Source organism: Mytilus californianus, unplaced genomic scaffold, assembly GCF_021869535.1.
Source record: "Mytilus californianus isolate M0D057914Y unplaced genomic scaffold, xbMytCali1.0.p SCAF_4, whole genome shotgun sequence".
In the NCBI taxonomy this organism is placed as follows: domain Eukaryota; kingdom Metazoa; phylum Mollusca; class Bivalvia; order Mytilida; family Mytilidae; genus Mytilus; species Mytilus californianus.
Window position 1 is genome coordinate 72214583 of NW_026262690.1, and position 23495 is coordinate 72238077.

At 30.3% G+C, this 23495-nt stretch overlaps 1 protein-coding gene across 8 annotated transcripts; it reads right to left on the reverse strand.

The window, feature by feature from the left end:
• Positions 1 to 524: 524 nt before the first annotated feature.
• Positions 525 to 20159, reverse strand: LOC127738465 (uncharacterized). 8 transcript variants are annotated; one of them, XM_052249722.1, is made up of 26 exons: positions 20105 to 20159; positions 19071 to 19214; positions 18022 to 18117; positions 17238 to 17438; positions 16648 to 16854; positions 14712 to 14849; positions 13447 to 13512; positions 12932 to 13045; positions 12212 to 12322; positions 10924 to 11046; positions 10473 to 10568; positions 9720 to 9833; positions 9293 to 9412; positions 8568 to 8690; positions 7888 to 7983; positions 6438 to 6551; positions 6026 to 6145; positions 5601 to 5723; positions 5206 to 5295; positions 4764 to 4877; positions 4287 to 4370; positions 3621 to 3734; positions 3198 to 3317; positions 2482 to 2604; positions 1328 to 1816; positions 525 to 588 (listed from the first exon to the last, which is right to left on the reverse strand). In XM_052249722.1, the coding sequence occupies exons 1-25, from the start codon at positions 20148 to 20150 to the stop codon at positions 1338 to 1340; spliced, it is 3276 nt and encodes a 1091-aa protein (XP_052105682.1). In that variant the 5' UTR covers positions 20151 to 20159; the 3' UTR covers positions 525 to 588; positions 1328 to 1337. The 8 variants fall into 8 exon arrangements, with proteins under 8 accessions (XP_052105682.1, XP_052105681.1, XP_052105683.1 ...); XM_052249721.1 differs by having other exon boundaries at positions 13447 to 13515; XM_052249723.1 differs by lacking the exons at positions 4287 to 4370; positions 4764 to 4877 and having other exon boundaries at positions 13447 to 13515.
• Between the last annotated feature and the right edge of the window lie 3336 nt (positions 20160 to 23495).

A 23495-nucleotide genomic window follows, 5' to 3' on the forward strand; every position in this document is an offset into this window, starting at 1 on the left:
TCTGTTTCGTTGCTTACTTAATGTTGTCAATATAACGGAACTAAAAACAACCGTCATACCAGTGGGAAGTTTAGCTAGCTATAAATACAGGTTTAACCCACCATTTTCTTCGGAAAACGCCTGTACCAAATCAGGAATATGACAGTTGTGTTACAATTGTTCCGTAAATTGATAGCGTATGATTTTGTCAGATTTTATAGACTTCCCCTATTTGAATTTGACTTGGAGTTCAGTATTTTTGTTTTTTTCCCGAATGTTAACGTGATAGTTCACCGGGTAAAAATCCACAGGTGTTCATGTCACCCATCGAGACATGTTTGTCTGCCTCAGACCTGACGAATGTTTGCTCGTATCTTACAATTCGCAAGCTTGGTGGAAAAGTTCTAATTTGTTAGTCTAGCTTTTTTTATATTTAGACATGCATTGGACTCTTGATGTCCCTCACATCAGCACCATGCTACCGATAATACAATTATGTAGTAATTTTATTTCAGATATGAGAGAAAAAACAAGTAACAGCGATATAGATGTTGATAATATATTTATTGTTTATCTTTTATGTAAAGTTTCCAACAAACCTTCACAATTCTGAAATAGAAGAATTAGGTTTATGTTATAACAAATTAACTGAGTAATTGTATATAATGCATTTATTGGTCAAAGATCGTCAATGGTAATTTTAAGAGGTTTTTTAAGTTTATAAGCACATAGAAAAGCCTTCGAATTTGGGTTTCGATCGGTTTTCGTATTTGAATTTATACACTAAAAGATAGTACAGGCCTGCAAAAGATTTTTTTTAAAAGATATATCTCTACATTGTTACAAAGTAAATTTCATTAAAAAATTAAAACAACACGTTATAAATTTCATGCTTTAACATAACGATAAAAAGATCTAATTAAAGCAAACATCTGTAATAGAATGCAACATTAAATAGAATTTGATTGAAGTTGTTTAATTTCTAGTAAGTAACCTCGATAACCATTCATCGACAGATAAACACTTTACAAGAAGCGACCTCTGAGGATTCATTATAATACTGGAACTTAGTTTCTAAGATTTAATTGGTAATTGTGAACCTAAATTTTAAGTGTCTAACGAATCACAAATTACAAATAAGCTTGTTTACAGACTTTTGTAAAGCCATGTACCAACGAATTCACGACATTTTTTTCCTCCATCCACGAAAATTGACCCCACGAAAATAATGGAATCAATAGGTTCATATAAAGGAAATTTTTGGCTTATGAATTCATGAGATTTGAACATCGGCAAACTACCGTTACCTTTAACTTAGATAAACATTAAAATCATATAGTACACTTACTCGTTCATTTCTATTTGTAATATCCGTAAGAACCATGGCTGACTGTCTTTATCACCGTTCCGGCGGGTGCATACACACCTCCCTTTGCATAGCCATAGTGATGGGCCGCTGCGATTGCGTGTTCATGTTTAGTATTTATTATTTCTTTATTAATCACATGGGTTTTGTGTTGGTGTTCACGTTCCATTAGGTGACGCTTGTGCTGTTCTTCTAGAGATTCCAGGTGTGATTTAGAATGTTTTTGTAGACGGTACAGATGGTTATTTGCAATTTTTAAGAACCTTTTAATGTGACTATTGGCCTCAGATGATAGTCTGTTAACATGTTTGTTGGCTACGTCGTGTATATTTCTGGCATGGGTCTTGGCTACAAGGTTTATCCTTCCAATGTGAGAATTGGCGACATTATGGATCCTTTGCACATGGTGAGCTGCAATCTTTTGATGAAGGTATAGATTCTTTCTCAGATAACTATAATCGTAATTTGGACCTTTAAATAATAAATATAATGCAAATTAAGCAGCTAAAATAAAGGAATACGTTTCAGTCGCATGTTTCTAATTTTGATCAAGCATTTGAAAGCGATACAATAATATATCTGAGACGAAGTTATAAATTCGTGAGGAATATAAAAGGAATTGTCAGTTGAAATTGATAAATTTTCGAACAATATAGAATTAATAACCATTTGAGGTACTTTTTAAAATTAAATGATACATTAATTCAATAAATTTGTGCTTAAACTAGGTTGGAACAAGATATGTTTGATTGTTTCTTTTTTCTTTAGGTTTCTTTTGAGTTTTTTTTTCGTATTTATTGTGAAGATGTGGTGGTGGTGTAGGGGGCTGTTTTTTTATTTATTTAATGTCCAATGGCTTTTGTTACTAGGAAATGTTTAATAATTTAGGATTTGCCCTGGAATGAAATTATACGAGGAACCCATTTTGACCAAACTTTAATCATTTTATTAACTGCTGGAATGGCCAATTACAGAAAACAAGCCCGACGATAAATTTATAGACAAACAATCCGAAAATTAATGAAAATAAAAATATAAAACTAACAATTTTTGCTAGAGTACTACTGCAGATTACATGTTAATAGGGTAAAAATAAAAAAAGTAAATAAAAATTTACAAAAATATTTTTATACTACCTGACTTTATAAAAAGATGTTCATTGTAAAGTCTCCCAAAACATTGATCAACATTATGGTACGAGCGGTAACAATAATTCCATGCTTTATAAAAGCGGGCTTTGCTGCAACTCAGTTTGAAACCTGGTAAAAACATAAATAATGGAGAATTCTTTGTTAGTTCTTGTTGAAATTTCCTCTTATTATTCCTGGTGATATGAAATTTAGTCAAACTAAAACAAGCACAACTTATAGTTTTAGTTATACTTGTGGTATTAGTTTAATGCTGTCATCCTTGAATTTATTGTTTTGCTTCGATCTCGATTGATAATATAACAATTAAAGTTTACATATGAACTCGAGGTCAACGTAAGGTTATATCAACGAACAGACATATATAGACATCGGCCATTACCTTTAGTTGATAAACATGTATGTCAGTTAGGTAGATTGAATCTCATACAAAAGCCATAATTGTATAATACATGCATAAATATAATGGTTAAAAACTTTGAAAAGTATATTTTTTTTTTGAAGTCGTCTATGTTTTTTCTGCGCTTAAATTTAAAACAAAATGCAGCAAATATGTAGGTTACAGACTTTTTAATTTATCCTTTCTGGCAATACACAACCATGGAATGCTTTAAAGTATCGTAATATCTAACAACACCTTTCTTTATTGGAATACCTACTCATTGACAGAAAGAGTTTTAAATACCTTGTAGAGAAAAAATTACCTGCTCCTTTATAGAGGAAGTTTCCACCAACAATACTAAATCCATGGTGTGCTTTATAATATCCATAGTCTCCATTGTAACTAGCACCAATATGAGCATGACCGTAATCACCATAGTAATCTTAAATTCAAAGTGTATTATACATGAGTAGTGAATTTAACAAAATGTAAACACATTCCCTTTATCTATTTACAGAAACTCTTATTTCATAGTTACTAGACATAGTATCGACAATAGAGATTTTGCAAGTATGTTCATGAACAATTGTAATTATGAAAAAACATGGTCAGATTCTATATGATTAACTTCTTTACCCATATGATATCTCATCTGAACTTTATCATGGTAAATCATATTCAAATAACATGTAATAAGATAATTGTTATAAATTAATTGTAATATCTAAATAAATAAACATGTTACCAAAGATGTGTCGTTTGAAGAGATTGTCAAAGCACACACTTCTGTCGTGGTAATGGTTGTAGCAATTGTCCCATACTCTATAAAAGCGTCTTCTATTACATTTTAATCTGTAAGCTGAAAAGTCAAAAGAACCCAACAGTAAGCTATCCATTGGCAAGGTATGTGTTTCAAACTGAAGAATATTTGTCAACATATTATTTTTGTCGTTTGAATTTTAGAATAAACACGCACAGATGAACCAATTGAGAATATAATCAAGTTTTCTAATGTAAATTTAAATTCCTTTGCCTAGCTATCAAAAGAAACATCAATATTAAGTCAAATTTATACTCGTATATACAGTTAAATTTCAAAAACTTTGAATTCATATTTTGTAAATTATTTGTAATTAAGGAATGTATGTCCCCCATGCATATATCTCTTATTCCTTGTCCAGGTTCGGTTTTTGTTTGCTCCTTTTTTGGATTTAGTAGCTCTCAAAGATTGTATTCAGTTCGGATTTAAAAAATAATGAAAATACTGAAATATATTTGTCGAAATGCACGTCTGGTGCATTAAAATCATTACCGCTGAAATGTTTATTCAAAAAATAGAAAAGAAAAAAATGCTGATTGAATAATAAGAACGAAATGTGACACTGCCACTTTGAAACCATACTTAATTTACCTTTCCCAAGATATGAAAATCTTCTGTGACGTATCTTAAATCCGAGGTATTTGTATCCATGATAATGAGAACGGTGTCCATAGCCTTCATTATAAAAAATCAATATAAAAACATTTAATACGTATATGTACATTCTTAATGTAGGACTTCTTTTTATAGAAAATAATTAGTACCGGGAAAAAAGAAGAGGAATAGAAAAGAACATTTTTTTTTCTCAATATTTTAAAGCTCTCACGATAGGTGAAATATGACTTGCTATAGCATATTTTGTTAACAGTTCAACATAAATTATCTTCTTAACACAATAACTGAACACTATCATCCAAAATTATAAAAAAAAGATATGATTAGGCACCTTAATTTATTTATCCACAAGATCACTCGTCTTAGTTTTAACATCACAAATCGTATTTAAATATCATGTAATGTGTTGTTTCTTTTAAATTAAATGTAATGTCTGAATATATGAATACTTACCGAAGATGTGTTGTTTGAAGAGATTGTCAAAACACACACTTCTGCTGTGGTAAGTGTTGTAGCAATCGTCCCATAGTCTATAAAAGCGCCTTCTACCACATTTTAATCTGTAAGCTGAAATTGAAAGACTCGTACATAAAGCAAGCATTTAGTAAGTGTTAATTTTCAAACTTGGGGTATTTTTCACCAACTTATTTTTGTCGTTTGATCTATAGAATGAACACTCGCATTTGAACATTTCTTCAGGTTTTTAAATGTTCATTTTAATTCATTTGCGTAGTCGTTTACAATTACATTCAGGTAAATGTGAAAGAACACTTGTTTATACATTTACATATAATAAAAACTGGAATTCTGATTTAGTAATTCAGAGAAAAGATATTTACTTAATTACAAAAAAAAATTATTTGACATTGTTGTTTTGAAACCATACTTAATTTACCTTTCCCAAGATATGAAAATCTTCTGTGACGTATCTTGAATCCAAGGAATTTGTATCCATGATAATTAGAATGGTAACCATGGCCACCATCTTGAAAGATAGAAATAAAACACATGATACGTCTGTATACATACTTTTATGAAATACTTATTCATAGAAAATTGTATTCAGGAATTAAAACCGTTTTATAGTTGTCAGTTTTAAGCAAAAGGGAATAAAAAAGTACGTTTTGTTCAATACGTAAACAAATTGCAAATATTAAGGCAGTTCAAATATTTAAATTGATAAATGATTTCGAATAATTTGAAAATGAAGATATTGCACAATGAACTCCGATGAAATATCACTTGCAAAAATAAAGATGTTTTACAGTTAAAACCATCATCATAAATTACCTAGGGCCACAAAAAGATGGTCGTTCAACAATTGCCCGTAACATACATCTACACTATGATAAGTGCCGTAACAAGATCTCCAAGCTCTGTAAAAACGTGTTCTGCTACAACTGAGCTTGTAAGCTGAAAATTTGTAAAAGAGAGAATTTGATTACATGTAATAATCACCAAGTAAATGAACTTAAATATCAAGCAAAGTAATAATGGAAAACTATTAAATCAAACATAGAAAAAAAAAATAATAAAATATTAAAGTTTGTCTATGAAAAAAAAAATGATTATCAAAGGTATATTAGGTTTTCTTGTATGACTTTACATGCAACTAAGATATCTTCTGCATACAACAGTTATGATTTATATCCCGATTAATTCAGAATTTGTGGTTTGGTAAAGTAAGTAAACTCTGATATGGCAAGGAAACTCACCTGCTCCGTTGTAGGAGAATCCTCCGTTTACAATACTGAATCCATGATGAGCCTTATAGTATCCAAAGTCGTCAGTGTAATCACCCCCGTGCACAATGGAAGATGTATCATGGTAGTAATCTTTATAATATTTTTAAAAGAAACAACACATTTTGAAATGAAAGCATATACGGTATTATATTTTAATGATTGTAAAACGACAATTAAAAATTGAAAACAAAAATCGTCTAAACACCTGCGTTATATAATTTTAAACAAGTATGATAATTTTATTCGAAAAAAATTAATTCGAAATGATACGACAAACAAGAATAATAACGATGTGGAGTCTGGTTTAATCATTGAATAAGTGTATTTTTCTTTTTAAAATTTCAATGAAATAAAATGTGTTATTGCACATATATGTATTTACCAAAGAAGTGTTGTTTATAGATTTTGTTGAAGCACAAATTTCTGCTGTGGTAATGGACGTAGCAGTCGTCCCATAGTTTATAAAAACGTCTTGTACTACATTTCAGTCTGTAGGCTGAAAAAAAATGTCATTTTGAATATCAATTTCACAAGTTGCATCTACACCTTTCTGCTATAGACTGAAAGGTCAGATATTTGATTCGATATGAAAACCTGTGATTTGTCTAAAATTTAACATTTACCGTAAAATAATCTGATCTTTCTTGATTTATGCAGCCTAATAACCAGAAATATTGAACAAATAGTTAAAATAGTACAAATAAAAAGCAAAAGAGACAATTGTAACACATTACAATTGCAGCAGTTAAAGGTTGAAAGCAAAACGTTAGCAGTACAACTTGCTTCAGACAGATTTAAAATGCATCAATGGTCGTTAACTTTTATATGATAATTGAATCTTACCGAATTTGACCAAACTATTGGATTTAACTACTAATCAGAACGAAGAGCATCTAATGCAAATAAAGGCAACAGTAGTATACCGCTATTCGAAATTCATATATCGATTGAGAAAAAAACAAATCCGGGTTACAAACTAAAACTGAGGGAAACACATCAAATATAAGAGGAGAGCAACGACACAACAGAAACACAACACTAAAATGCAACACACACAGAAACGAACTATAATATATTAATGGCCATTTTCCTGACTTGGCACAGGACATTTTAAGAAAAAGGGTGCTAATATTCAGAGCAAATGCTATCAATTAGGAAATACCTGTATTGTATTTTAAGCTTGGCCTTCGTAAAACGTAGATTTTTCCTGTCTCAAATTGAGTTTACCTAGCCTAGCTTAAAATACAATACAGTTATCTCCATTCCAATTCCACATATTAAAATAAATTCCATTTTAGTAAATATTTTGGCTTAAAAATGCCATTAATGGAAAAGTCCGCGAAACTGTTACATCGTCTTTGGCATCTATACAATTTGACGTCATAGGTATACTCCTGATTTCAAACATAATCACGAGAAGTATTTACTAGTATACTTTTCGTGCTCTTCTGAATGGTTTGAATATTGACAAAAAGAAGATTATGAGGCAAAAAATGTGACTTTTTTGTACATTTTTTTGAGAAATTAGATACCAAAAAATTTTCGAAATCAAAAGCTAATTTCTTGGTTACGGACTGGTATAACATGGAATCTAACCCTTCAAATATATGTCAACGTCCAATGAAATCATCATTATAATCGAATTGCATTAAAATTACAATTAATGCTTAATAATAACATTGGACTATACAAAATAAAATATAAACCTCATGAAATGCCCTTATTGATCCTTTTAGTTACAGAGGAGCAAGTCAATGCATTTCCTATTAATGATACACATAATTAAAATAAAAATGCAAATAAATGTAAGGTTATAGTTTTATAATTTTTACCTTTTCCATGATAGCTAAATCGTCTATGATTTAACCTGAATCCAAGATATTTGTATCCATGGTAACTAGTGTGTACAGGGTATGTATCTCCATGGTCTAAAAAGATAATGAATTATAATTGCAAAACTAGTTTAGATTTCATATCAATACGAATTTAATTTTTAACCAAATTATATATTTGTATCCATGGTAACTAGTGTGTACAGGGTATGTTTCTCCATGGTCTAAAAAGATAATGAATTATAATTGCAAATCTAGTTTAGATTTCATATCAATACGAATTTAATCTTTAACCAAATTATAATTTGAAAAATACAAATATTCTTCTAAGTCTAAATTTTGAAAGTAAGATGGTATCCTTGACCACTTTCTATAAAAATAGAAATGAAACTTATGTTACGTCTGTAAACATACTTTAATGTCAGGCATATTTTTGTTTTAAATGTTGTATTCACGAATAAAAAACGGTTTTCATATTATATAGTTTAAGGAAAAAAGGAATGGAAAAGCACGTTTTTTATACCGTGACAAAGTGAAAATTTTTAGACATTTTTAAAAAATAGTAGCGTAAAAAATTATAGTTTATAAACGTAAATATTGCAAAATTACAATGTAATTAGATGTAATATCGCTTGCAAAAGTATAGATCTTTTACAGTTAAAACCATCATCATAAATTACCTAGGGCCACAAAAAGATGGTCGTTCAACAATCGATCGTAACATACATCTACACTATGATAAGTGCCGTAACAAGATCTCCAAGCTTTGTAAAAACGTGTTCTGCTACAACTGAGCTTGTAAGCTGAAACATTGTGATATAGCATTTGATTAAATGTGTTAATTACCAATATATATGTATTGTATATCCAGATATTTACTAATAACCAAACAATTACATCAATTTAAAAACATACAAACTAATAAAATATTGTTGTTCAGTGGTTGTCGTTTGTTGGTGTGGTTCATTGGTGTTTCTTGATTCTCGTTTTTTATATAGATTAGACCGTTGTTTTTCCTGTTTGAATTGTTTTACACTAGTCATTTTGTGGCCCTTTATAATAGCTTGCAGTTCGGTGTGAGCCACGGCTCCGTGTTGAAGGCCTTTCCTTGAAATATCATTGTTAACTTTTTTGTACATTGCGACTTGAATGAAGAATTGTCTCATTCGCGCTCATATCACATCTTCTTATTTATAATAAAATATTTACTTATTTAAAGATATGAATTTGTCTATGAAAAAGGATTGATTTCTCAAAGGTGTATTTGGTTCTTCTTGTATGGCTTTGATGCACGAAACTAATATATAATTTGTATACAACAATTATGCGTTATGTCTCAATTAATTACGAATTTGTATTGGTGATTTGGTAAAGTATTAAAATCTAATATAACAAAGGAACTCACCTACTCCGTTGTAGGAAAATCCCCCGTTTACAATACTGAATCCGTGATGAGCCTTGTAGTATCCAAAGTCGTTAATGTAATCACCCCCGTGCACAATAGAAGATGAATCATGGTAGTAGTCTTTAAAGTATTTCGAAAGAAAGCATATTTTAAAATGAAAGCATACATAGTTTTACACTATATCCTTGAAATGATATTACAAGGATTAATTAAAGATAATGAAAGCAAAAATCGTCTAAAAACCTGCGTTATGTATATTCAAACTAGTATGATCATTTTGGCTGAAAGAATATATCGAATTAATATGACTAACAAGATTAACGATGCGTAGTCTGGTTTAACAATGGAATAAGTGCTTTATTTTGTTGTTTTTTTTTTTAAATATTTCAATAAAAAGAAATTTATTATTGAACATATATGTATTTACCAAAGAAGTGTTGTTTATAGATTTTGTTGAAGCACAAATTTCTGCTGTGGTAGTGGAAGTAGCAGTCGTCCCATAGTTTATAAAAACGTCTTGTACTACATTTCAGTCTGTAGGCTGAAAAAAGATGTCATTTTGATACTAATCGTACATGTTACTATTCCGTTCTGCTATAGAATGAAATTTAAATTCATCTATCTAATTCGATAAAAAAAAAAACTATAGTTTTGTCGAATTTAACATTAACCCGAAAATAACCTGTTCTTTCTAAATAACCAGACATATTGAACAAATATTTTAAATAATACAAGTAAAAAGCAAAAGAGACAATAATAACACATTAAAAGATATCATCACAACAGTTTGAAGTTATTAAAAATAATGCTAGAGGCACCCCTTGCTTCAGACAGGTAAGGTATGCATCTTTCGTCGTTTAGTTTTATATAATAGTTGCATCTTACCGAATTTTACCACTTTATTGAATTTAACCATTGATTAGAACGACGAGAATTAAATGCAAAATAGAATGTGCTAATATTCAGAGCAAACAATATCAATAATTAAAATATGCTTGGTAGTAACGGTGACGGTTTAAACATTGTACTATATAAAATGATAAATATCTTTAAATGGCCTTATTGTTCCTTTTAGTTACAGAGGAGGACGTCGATGTATGACCTATTAATATTTCACATAATTAAAATAAGTAGACAAATAAATCATGCAAATGTTGGGAAATAGTTTTATCATTTTTACCTCTCCCATGATAGCTAAATCTTCTATGATGTAGCTTGAATCCAAGATATTTGTATCCATGGTAACTAGTGTGTACAGGGTATGTACCTCCATGGTCTTAAAAAGATAATAAACTATATTTGCCAATCTTACTTACATTTCATACAAATACGAATTCAAATTTTAACTAAATTATAAACAATGGTTTTTCATTTATCTTAAAAATATATATATAAATAAAGAGATACATATTTGAAAAATAGAAATATGCTTCTAAGTCTCGCATTTTTTTATCAATTGTTTTAGTTTTAGTTTCAAATTTCAAATTGTGATGCAGAACAGTATGTTTCAGCATCAATTTCAAAATCTTAAAATATTCTAATTATAAAAGTAAGCCTTTTATTTTGCATAGATAAATGTTCGTTTTCAACAAATGAATTGAAAAGGAATTTCAGATATCAAACCAAATTACCTAAGGACACAAACAGATGGTTTTTGTACAATCGTCCAAAACATACATCTACACTGTGGTAAGAGTCGTAGCAATTGTGCCATGATCTGTAGAAACGGTCTGTATTGCAGCTCAATTTGTAAGCTGTAAGAAGCAAAATATAACCAATATGTCATTGCAACTTTTAAAAGGATAAGGTGTATTAGGACTCATTGGGCCTTGTTAATTCACCTAAAATAAAGCATTGCTTGATTTCACCAGTAATTATATTTCTTAAGCATCTGAAAAAAAAAGCTTTTCAAATCTTTTTGATATTAGCTTAGCCTTGATGACACAATTTGACTGTCGCGACTTTAATATGATGTCCTACTGCGATATTTGTCTGATTTTAGCAAGGATAGACCGTATAAGAACATTTTGGTTAAATTATCGTAGAGCACAATCATCATTAAAATATTTTGAATAGATAAACTAAAGTATACTTACTGTATAAATATCTTAAAAAGCGACAGCTCTATATTATTTCTTAGTAGTCATGATGTTGCATGATTTCACAGTTTAACGAATTTACGGTCATTTTTTGCCGGTTTAACTCATGCAAAACCAAAAACAACATTGTTCTAATAAAAAACATATATTCAACATTTAAGTCTGAGATAGTTTGAAATATATTTGATTTTAGGACCACTTTGGACCCAGATCGTTGTCGATATTCAAATAACATAAATCCGTTAAAAAGGTACAAATCGTATTTAAAAAATAAACTTAGTTAATCGCATCAACTCCAAAAAGAGCGAGACCGGGCGCATCTTAAACTATCAATCATTATGCTCTACTTTCTAGAAGAGACATCGATTGTCGAAATGCGCATCTTGTGCAGTAAAATTGATATCGTTTGAGTTATTCTAATACAGCTCAAACAGAGTTATATCCCTTCATCAGGCATAATTTAAGAGCTTGTCATTTGTATTTACCATTGAATGGGGATCTAGAGTTTTATATAGTTCAAACTGTTTTGCCATCCATCCTTTCACCTTTTCTATTTCTTAGTTTTAATACGTTTATGTATATGTGTTTAAGGATTGAATTCCTTTTTTTATTTGTAATGTTATTAGAGTATAAAAGAGTTGACCGAAGCACCGTTACATACTTAAATGTGCGCTCGATCAACGCTTTTATAACCCTAATAATTTACAAAAAAGAGCATCCAATTCTTATAACTATATTTACATGCTACAAACATGAAATTACTTAATTCTAAAGTAGTATTGTTATACAAATCCTAAATAATTTGTTTTCAGCACATTACCGACATGCTTGTAAGTGAATCCTCCATTAACTAAATGGAAACCGTGATGACTGTTGTAATAGCCAAGGTAATCAAAATCACCACTTGCATAGCCACTGTCTATATGGTAACCTTTAAAAGATAAATTTGTATCAAGCAATTCTGTCAAATAAAAATCATCACCACATATTTAACAATTTATAATAAATCTATTTTAGGCGATTCGTAGATTAAAATCCCTTTAATCTGGTGTTAACCGTAAATGCTTAAGGTTCCATATGTTTATATATATAAAAAAGCTAAAAAAAAAAATGTCAACGGCACTTCTACATGTAGCCATGTCTTCCTTCTTCGGGTGAATTTATGGCTGTTTTTTTCCATTTAAATCATTTTTTGAAAATATTTCCGGAAGTAGTTTTAACCATTGGGTACTAACATCAATGGGATTCTTGACTTATGTCCCCCTACTTCCATATCGCTATTTAGCGCTTGATATATTGTAAAGACATCTGTCTATCATTGAAGATTGTACGCAAGATAACTTTTAAATTTCTGTGTCGTTGGGTTATTGTTGACATTGACGTATACCCCCATTTAATGTACCTTTATTGATACCATTTTGTTAATGCAATGGTTTGGGCAAAGACTGAAACCGCTATTGGTGCATTAAAATAATCTCACTGATCAATAGGAATTCAATTACTTTCTAAGTGCATAATAGAAGCGATAAAAAATATTTACCAAATAGACCCTGTTTATAGAGTCTGTCAAAGCACACACTGCCTTTGTGGTAATGTCCGTAGCAATCATCCCATAGTCTATAAAATCTACTCTCACTACACTTCAGTGTGTAAGCTGAAATTTAAGTATTTGATAGTTAATTCATTGTAATTATAAAAAATCCTTAATTCACAAGAGTTATCATACAACACAATACAATAACAATCAATAGACTAAGTACCCTTACAAATTTCATATTGTAAAAATGAACTTCTGAAATTATTAATGCCATTCTAAAAAGAACTATAAGAGACGGATTTTAAAAAAGTACTAGTATGTTTACACATTCAAAAAAAAGCTATTAAAAATAAAGTTAAGTCATAAATCATATGCAAACGAATTTTCCTTGTGTGAAATTTTAGAATTACGTAAAGCATCAAGTATCCCCCAAATCACAACCTTTACTTTTAAAATGTAAAATGTAAATGTTTGTGCAATTAGATACACTCTTCGCCAGAATTTTTTTACTATTTTACCTTTTCCGTGATATGAGAATCCTCCATGAACTATTTTGAATCCAAGTTGATCATATCCATGGTATCCTACATGAAAACGAAAAATTTACAATTTCAGTATTTCTTTAAAAATATCCATTACACAAATAGAGTAAATGCCTCTTTTTTCTCAATTCTTTTTTTTTTAGGATTTTATTTACGAAATGTTTTCATAAGACTTTGTTTTCAAAAAAAAAAATTATTAACTACATATAATATTCAAAAGAACAATGTTCAACCTCCAGAAGAAAAAAACTGTTATTTTATCGCACGATTTGATTTAATTTGCATATTGAGCTCATTTAGATATGAACACGATGTGTTAAAAAAATACCGACTGAAGTATGAACACTTGTGAGTATGAATCATGTAATATCTTAGAATCCATTTATATTCAATGTCAGATTTTATTGTATGACGCAATTATTTATATAATTATCCTCTTTCAGAATAAACTGGCTTAATCTTCTCTAATAATTTTTGCATTTGCATTTGCTGTTTAATTTCATTTGTTGTTATATATAAATGACATAGTTACAAGTGCATTGTAGTTTCATTAGTTAGAAATGTAAGCATGGTATTTAAAAGAAGTCATGAACAACTAATGGAGATTTAGAACGATTCAGATTTCAATATTAAAACGAATTCTTAAAAATCATCGACTGAAGTATGTATTAATCATAACCATCTCGTTGTCGAGTGGTCTAAGTAGTCCGTATGCAGTGCAGTTATTACTTAGTCTAGCTTGTCGTCACTGGGGTTGTTAGCTGGTACCCCACTCGAAGCAAGGTACGCTCAAATTCGATCTTAACTGATAAGGAAAACAATTTTTTCGGCCAAAAGGCAATGGTGTTTTTCGGGTACTCCTTCTTCCTGTACCAATAAAATCTAGCCACCATGAGAAAAGGCCTGTTTACTGAAAGTGGCGTTAAAGACCAACAATCAGTCTTTCATAAAAAGCTTATTGTCTTGCATTTTAACAACATTGAGTGGATTAAAGATGTTTATGAGAATAACAGTTTTGGCATATTGAAAAGTCCGATTCTTTTAAAAGTGTTTTTGTTTTGAAAATGACCAATCTTATTCATCTTGATACGCTACATCAATACTTTTGAATATGTGAGTAATGACATAAAAACTAGTTTCGTATTTGAAAGTAGAATTTTATGAACTAAATAATAATATTGATACAACAAACAGAAATAATTCGTGATCAAATTAAATCCATAATATGAAATCTTAGGTACCTATTGAACTTGAAGAATAAGACACAAATAGATGTTGCTGTTGAAGATATCCAAAGCACCGACCCACACTGTGATATTGGGTGTAACATTTATTCCACACACTGTAAAAACGAGTTCTACTGCAGCTTAACTTGTACGCTGAAATTAATTATAAAAAATAGGCATACTAAAAATATACTAGTATGTTCTTGTTTTGTGCTGTTATGCCATGCACTACTCACGATTAGGGGAGGGTTAAGCATTTGAAAAACTGTAGCACCGTTATATTCTGTATGTGCCTTCCTAATTAAGTCAAGAGCCTGTAATTCAGTGGTTGTCGTTGATCGCTCGCTGTCTATCATATTTGTTTTTCGTTTATTGTTTTGTACATAAATAAGCCTGTTTGTTTTCACGTTTTAATTGTTTTACATTTTGTCATGTCGGTTGTCTCATGGGCAGTCATACCACATCTCTTTATTTGTAAATTAGTTTTGTTATTTAATCAATTATTTATCAAATGAATAACAGATAGTTTTTACGTCACATCCGGTTTCTACAAAAAAGGGTCGAAAAAAATGTTCCCTTGAATTTGACAGTTGTAGGAAATTAACCCTGTATTTCATTGCAGAAAAAACATTCCTGAGTCATAAACATATACCTTGGGTGTTTCAAAGGACCATTATTTTTTTTTTTGTGTTTCTATAAAAATATTTTGGAAACTTGAGGTGACATGGTTACTAAAGCTTGTTAACAGGGAAAAAAAGCGGTGAAAATTTAATTGGTTTACTTCTGGTGATGGTTATTATCTTATTTGCAATGAAATGTTATGTGAAATTTTCAGTGTAGTACTGGACAGGATAAAACTTCACCCCATGCCAAATATTTCTTTATTGGAAACAAAGATAGGTTCTGCGCAATATTTTGTAAAAGCCAATTTAAGGTAGATGGGGTGTCTAAATTATAATCCATAGAATTTTTTAATAATTTGCTAAAATGAAGTTTATATCATGATTTAAAAAAAATAATAAAAAGAATGGGTCACGGGGCTTATTTTTACGCTACAGGTTGTGCAAAATTGACAGATTTTGTATAGATTATGCATGGAAAACCCAATTTTCTGCCATAAAACGAAAACTACACCATAGAATTTTGAGATAAAATATGAGAAGATAGCTCTAGTATTATGCTTTCAAATAAGAAAAAGAAAAAATGGGGTCACGGGACCCGTTTTCTTGCTACATAATAAAATAAGTAAATTCCAAACACATTCTATTGTAAAAGTAACTTTATCTGAATTTTCTGCCCTTACATTTGAGTTGCCTCCCCTCATGTGGCAAAGTTAGAAAAAAATGTTTCAAACAAAAGTATTCTGTTTTTTGTAAAATACAACCATAAATATAATAAAACATGTCATTTTCTTTATTGAAATGAAAATTCTTACACGTGAATTACCTGTTACTCTCAAAATTTGCACATTTTATTAAAGATCTAGACCGACTGTTTTCTGGTATTTCAAAATCCAAGATGAAGGAAGACACCCTATTTACCTTAACAAAGACTAGTAGGTGAAAACAATGGTGGTATTACTCCTGTATATATAAGTTTCGAACTGACGTTTTTTGAGTTTGAGTTGTTCCCTTTGTCGCCATTTTGGCGGAGAAATGGTGGATTTTCTTATTTGACTAACTTAATAGAGACATGTAAAATAAACAAGTTTAATGAGTTGCAGATCCTTACTAGATCGTAAATGCATTAATTGAGGCCTATAAAAATTAAATGGTTCCGAAACAACATTTTATAAAGTCCAGCGGTCAGTATAACAAGACGAATTTGGCTGATAATGAAAGAATTTTAGCATGTAGGCCTCTAACATGGTGACAAAGGGGAAATAACTATTGTTCTAATTGCGTCAATCAGAATCTATCTTATAGAACGATAAGTCTTTGTATAATATTACCATGTCCATGGTAGCTGAAACGACCATTTACTATTTTAAAGCCATGGTAACCAGTAGTTCCTCCAACAACACCAGTTAAAGGATGGGGTGCTCCAATCAAACCTTGCTTTTGTAATTTTGGCACACAAATGCTTGCATGATGGAAGGCATTATAACAAGATGTCATTGTCCATATAAATTCCAATGACCTTACATGGTAATGGTAAACTGAAAAAAAAACAGATTTTGATAAGAATATAGAATTGTAAGATAATGCTAGAAACCTTTTTTTCTTAAAGTATTGCAAGGATAAAAATATTCAACATATGTTAAGAAAGTAAAATTCACATGCATGCACTTTCAAATCTTTAAATTTTCTCCCCTCGCATTACAAAATACTGTTTAAAATGAAAATAACTTATATGCTATCGTACATACATGTGTATTGTAAACAGATAAAATTGACCATAAAATTGTCATATAAAAACTTCATAACATTGATTAGATTAGCCAAAATGATAAAAATCATATTACATGATAATTTAGGCTAGGGAAGAAATCCATAAGCATACAAAAAAGTCATAAAAAGTTTGATGTTTTTCTTTACTGACCGGTTTCATGATAAATAATTCCTCTCCTCACAAATTTAACCCCAAGTCCAAAGCTACGACCATATTTCTGGTAGGCGTGGCGATGTCCAATCAGCCCAGTCTTTATAAGACCCGGGAAGCAATCTCCTATCGATCCATTGTCATTAAAACATGCACTGAATGCATTGTATAACTTCAGGGGTTCACATTTACGTGCATAATCTGTGAAAATATCAATTAAATTGAATAACTGATTTTATTTTCTTCCCATAAATAAATTGATTTTGTAGTTAAAATGTAGAGATTTTTATTTTGTTTACTATTATAGACATGTCTCTTATAGTCTGTGTCTACATTTATTTATTTATTTAATTGTTTTCTCGTCTTGTTTTTGTAAAGATTGTTTTCCTTGTCTGTTCTGACGCTTTGATTTAGTCTTTGCTTACTTATCTATATCTCGTAGTGTGTAATCGAAAAATAAATAAAACCATCTTAAATCTGGTACATCATATGTTAATTTCAAAAATGTATTTCTTATCAGAGGTGCTCGACATCAAGTATAGGAAATGCAGAAGCATAAAAATTGAATAATAATTAATCCAAAACATGATTTAAAAAAAAAGGACAAACTGAAAAAGTAAAAATTCTTCATTTTTTCTATGCATAATTTTACATTAAATTGCATCTCAGCGGTTACAAAATAAATTGTCAAAATCATCTTTATTTAAAATCTGGCGCCCACGATTATGAAGATACCAGAATTCCTATTCTTGTAGCCTCATTGAAATACTATATATTTACTTACAGTAGTTTTTGTAGCGGAGGCCGTTTCCAATCAGATCAATACCGAATTGATGGAAGCGCCTATAAAGACGTCCGACCACTATTTTATGAAAATGTCCTGCAAGAATATAAAGAAATAGTTATCATGACACTCAATAGATTGAATAGAGATGTCCCTAAAAGACAAAAATGTCTTAAGTTAAAAGTAAATATGCATTGAATCCCGAATAAAATAAGCATACTAATATACAAGTTTTGATTAATTGTTTGGTTAATGTTGTTTAAATTGGTTAAAGGCAAAAGAATATAGCACTCCGTACTTCAAGTTTATAGATTTTATTTTAATGAACCTCTTTAGTAAGAGGTGAAAATTTCATAAATCTTATTTTTTTACATTCTCAACAAATCACAGCTTTTGCATTCGATAATAATCAAATCATAGATTTTTGTCAACAATTGTGCAAAAGTTGTTTTTTACCTGCCGTGAATGTTTTTTGATATCTACGAATGAATGTTATTTGTTTTCACTTAAGGATGTTTGCTACTCTGTTTCAAAATAACAAGCTTTTTAAAACACTGTTATAAATTGATAGTATATAAATGAAGGAACAAAAAAGCAGAAAAAAATGAAGGGTCCGTGTGCTTGTTTTCGAGATATAAGCCATTGAAAATTGGGCGGGGAATGATTCTCTCTAGTTTTTTAAACATTTAACATTGGCACCTTATTTCTTTCAAAAACAATGAAAGATTTTATAAGATTTTTAAATATGGTTTTTGAAACTATATGTAATGAAATAAAGAAAAGAAGAGAAGGGGTTAGCAGGCAAACCTTTTAATGGCACTACATGGATAAAACCAGAGAATTCCGAATATCTAGCAAACAATCAAAAACATGAGGAGCGAACATCCTTAAATATACTGATACGTATATGTTATTGGTTGCATTGTCATCCAATAAAATTATGTGAAATGGTCAAATGTTTATAACTGTATTATTTTATACACAATTTAAGGATAAGTTATCAATCAATTCCTCAACATTTTATAAGAAAATAAGATTAACATACGCACCAGAGTGTTGAATGTGACCTGCAGCGTAATCGTTGCCATATCCAGTTAACAGATCCTTGTAACTATTAAGATGGTTCTTATATAATCCAGTATGTCCTAGTATGCCCCCATGACGGTAAGAGCCATATCCTTCGGTGATAGTGGCTGTAATGAAATATCGAAAATGACAATTTTATGTTATCATATTTTTACAGCTTACAAAATTGGCCGGTTATAACAAAAGACCAACTGTATTAACTCTAATCCACACATAAATAAAGAGAAAATGAAAAAAAAAATCTGCTTTAAAGGATGAAGACACTAGTAAACAGAAAATAGTAAACGACGAGACTTGGCACAACATCCATCATTTATCTTGATAGAATTTACAATTTGATGCTTTAATGTCAGGTTAAAATTAAACAAACTTAAATAAGCAGTTTTTTTTTCTCTCGATATAAGGTTTAGAATATATGTCTGGTGAGTCATATCAAAATGTAGAATAAAACGAATCCACCCTATCAGTTTTCCAAAATTTCTTAAATATTGAAACATTCGGCATGAAATTTTTGTACCCCCTTTATACACATACAATAAAACTGATGAAAATAATAATTACATTTATCTTGGATTATCATTTTTAGAACCATCATCATTATTGACTATGTTTATTCGCCGATAAACACACAAAAAAACCCTTAAATCTTTAGACACAGAATAATTAACATATCTCTCCTATATGGACAATTTCCACGTGTGATTAAAAAAACAGCAGCTTAGCTTGTTTTTTTAAAGAGTTATCTTTCTTTTCAGCAGTCTGCATAGAAAAAAAAAAACACTTTGAAATCCGAAGTTTTCAAGGCATAGAAAAATATCACAATATACAATAATATTTTGCAGGTAAACCTTGCGTTTTTGAGAGTGCAATTATAAGAAAATAAAATGTAATATTAAAAATGAAGAAACTAGCCTTGCACTTTCGACAATTAAAATAAGTGAAAAATCATATAAAATTTATGACATGGATATGCCCAACAGTAAGTCAATCAACTTACCTGCCACACAGACAACCAGTAAAAGAGTGAACACTCCTCGAGTCATGTCGATGGTTATGTTGCTGTATCATCATCAAGTTTCTTTATATAGTATTATTCACTACCATGTGTTGCATAATAAGTATCTTGACTTTTGCACATACCATGTAAAGTTTCATAGAAGTTATTCCATGCGTAGTATGTTTGTGTTATCAATTTTATTTCCTCATCAAAGACTTATCTTATTTTGTTTACATTTCATTTGCTTTGGATGATTTATCTTACATAACCTGCATCTTTTTTTTTTATTATTTTAACAATTCGTGAAGTTGTAAAGACATATGAAAGGAGCAAGGTCATACTCAAAAGTTGCTAGTTTTGCATAAAACTTACAATAACATTTACCATGTAAACGTTTCGGGTTAATCTTTAATGCTCACCTAAGCAGCTGAAATTCCTTCGAATTATTTTTGAAGAACACTAAAAAAATCGTTAAAACCTTGAAATCGTTGATACCTTGTATATAGACCTTAAATCGGCTTATATTATGTCGATAACAAATTAAATATTGATTTCAATGTACATGATGTATGCAGATGACAAGGGGAAAAACATACAGTACTCATTCAACTCGTTGACATTTCTTACGGAAGGAATTTTTTTTAAAAAGATAAATACAATTTTTTGTTTTAATCAAATAAAACGAAAATTGTAAAACATTAATTGTTATATGAACACAGATAAATTCTACTTTTGTTTTGACGTGTGCTGAACATTTTTTTTTTAAATTCGTTAAAAAAGAAAACCAAATTTAGCAGTTATCAGAGATGTTCTGAGCGACACTTAAGTCCAAAGTCCATGGTTAACTTGATACTTGACCTTAAAATTTAACAGTTTGTATCTGCAAGTCAGTGTCTTTTATTGATGCAGAAAAATCCATTCAGTGGAAACAATTTGAGATATTAAGGCATAATGTATATAAATATAAGAAGATGTGGTATGAGTGCCAATGAGACAACTCTCCATCCAAGTCAAAAGTTATAAAAGTAAACTATTATAGGTCACAGTACGGTCTTCAACACGGAGCCTTGGCTCACACCGAACAGTAAGCTATAAAGGGCCCCAACAAATTACTAGTGTAAAACCATTCAAACTAGAAAACCAACGGTCTAATCTATATAAAAAACGAGAAACGAGAAACGGTTTATATATAAATAAAGGAACTAACAGGTACACGACAATGAGGGTGGTAAAGGGTTATTTTCGTGCAACGTGTTTTGCCATTTTTATTTCACGTGCAACGTGTTTTGCCATTTTTATTTCACGTGCAACGTGTTTTGCCATTTTTATTTTACGTGCAACTGTGAAAAAGGTTCGTTATTCATCGTGTTTCGTGAAATCGGTAAAAATATCAACGTGCAAGAAATTTTTAATTGTTCGTTCATTGTGAAATGACAATTCTATTTCGCGTTCTTCCGTGCAGATACCCCCCCTTTACGCCCCTCGACAATATGACAACACAAAAAACCAAAATACATCTTGAGGTCAACATACTGCCATCTACAATAAAACTCAAAACTCAAGTTATAATGATTTTGTTTTAAGTAAGCTACATTCATACTAAATATTATTGTTATACACATATGAACTTTCACGTTACTACAATCTGTCGATACCTATATTTTGGCGTTGCACAAGATTATGTTTTTCTCAGACTATTACTAAGAGTCTTTTATTACACTAATTCCATTGGAAGTTGGATGTGTATTGATTGATATTTAAGTCTTAGATAGATATAAGAAGATGTGGTATGAGTGCCAATGAGACAACTCTCCATCCAAGTCACAATTTGAAAAAGTAAACCATTATAGGTCAAAGTAGGGCTTTCAACACGGAGCCTTGGCTCACACCGAACAGCAAGCTATAAAGGGCCCCAAAATTACTAGTGTAGTGTAAAACCCTTCAAACAGGAAAAACAACGGTCTAATCTATATAAAAAAACGAGAAACACTTATGAACCACATCAACAAACGACAACCACTGAACATCAGGTTCCTGACTAAGGATAGGTGCAAACAAATGCAGCGGGTTTAAACGTTTTAACAGGCGCCAACCTTCACCCTAACCTTAAACAGTGGTATAACATTACAACATAAAAACACACATAATAGAATATCAATTGAAATGACTTAACTCGATCAAAAATACAATACACAAAAACAAGTGAATATACACTGAACGAATGTTTGATCTGTGACACAATATAAATAAAAAAGATGTTTCAATGTCAAAAAGACAACTTTAACCTAGGACAAAATGGCGTTAAATAAAGTAACGTACACAAGTACATTTAAATATAATAATTTTGTTGTAAGGAGTACAGAAACATTTTGTACAAAATACATTTGCTATTCATAGTACGAGTACAGAAGTGAAAATTTTTCCTTATACTAAATACTTGGTAAGGTGGTACATATTAAAAATAGTAAGTTATCTTGTGCAATGCCAAAATAAAAGTAACGACAGGCAGTAGGATAGTTAAGATTTAACCTTATAATAAATATGTATTTTCACTTCGTACTATGAACATCAAAATTATTTATTTTGTAAAAATAATTCCTTTCTCTATTGGTACTGTACACGTATACCTAACAACAAAATTATTTTCATTTACCTGTGTTTAAAGTTTTTGCAAATGGATGGTATTTTTGTTCGAGCATATAGTTTTTCTTTAATTGTTTAACATTTCTTACCGATATAACATGTTACTTTTATTATTCTTCCCTTAGTTTATTTATTTTGTATCAATATTATTTATTTTGTAAAAATATTTCCTTTCTCTATTGGTACTGTACACGTATACCTAACAACAAAATTATTTTCATTTACCTGTGTTTAAAGTTATTGCAAATGGATGGTATTTTTGTTCGAGCATTTTGTTTTTCTTTAATTGTTTAACATTTCTTACCGATATAACATGTTATTTTTATTATTCTTCCCTTAGTTTATTTATTTTGTATTTACATTGTGTCATAGGTCAAATTTATTTGTTCAGTGTATTGTCAATGGTGTTAATATGTCCTTTGATTGAGTTAAGCTATTTCAGTTGATATTTTATAGTGTGTCTTTCTATGTTGTGATGTTACACTATTGTTTCAGAAAAAGGGTGAAGGTTTGGAACCATTAAAACGTTTAAACCCGCTGCATTTGTTTGCACCTGTCCTAAGTCAGGAATCTGATGTTCAGTTGTTGTCGTTTGTTGATGTGGTTCATAAGTGTTTCTCGTTTCTCGTTTTTTATATAGATTAGACCGTTGGTTTTCCCGTTTGAATGGTTTTACACTAGTTATTTTTTGGGGCCCTTTATAGCTTACTGTTCGGTGTGAGCCAAGGCTCCGTGTTGAAGACCGTAC

Excerpts from the sequence above, each read along its gene's own strand:
- LOC127738465 (XM_052249721.1), bottom strand. The coding sequence starts at position 20,150 with ATGACTCGAGGAGTGTTCACTCTTTTACTGGTTGTCTGTGTGGCAG. Across the intron at positions 13,046-13,446 it reads ATTCTCATATCACGGAAAAG|CTTACACACTGAAGTGTAGT; the intron begins GTAAAATAGTAA and ends CTTAAATTTCAG. Across the intron at positions 9,413-9,719 it reads CTATAAACAACACTTCTTTG|ACTACTACCATGATTCATCT; the intron begins GTAAATACATAT and ends AATACTTTAAAG.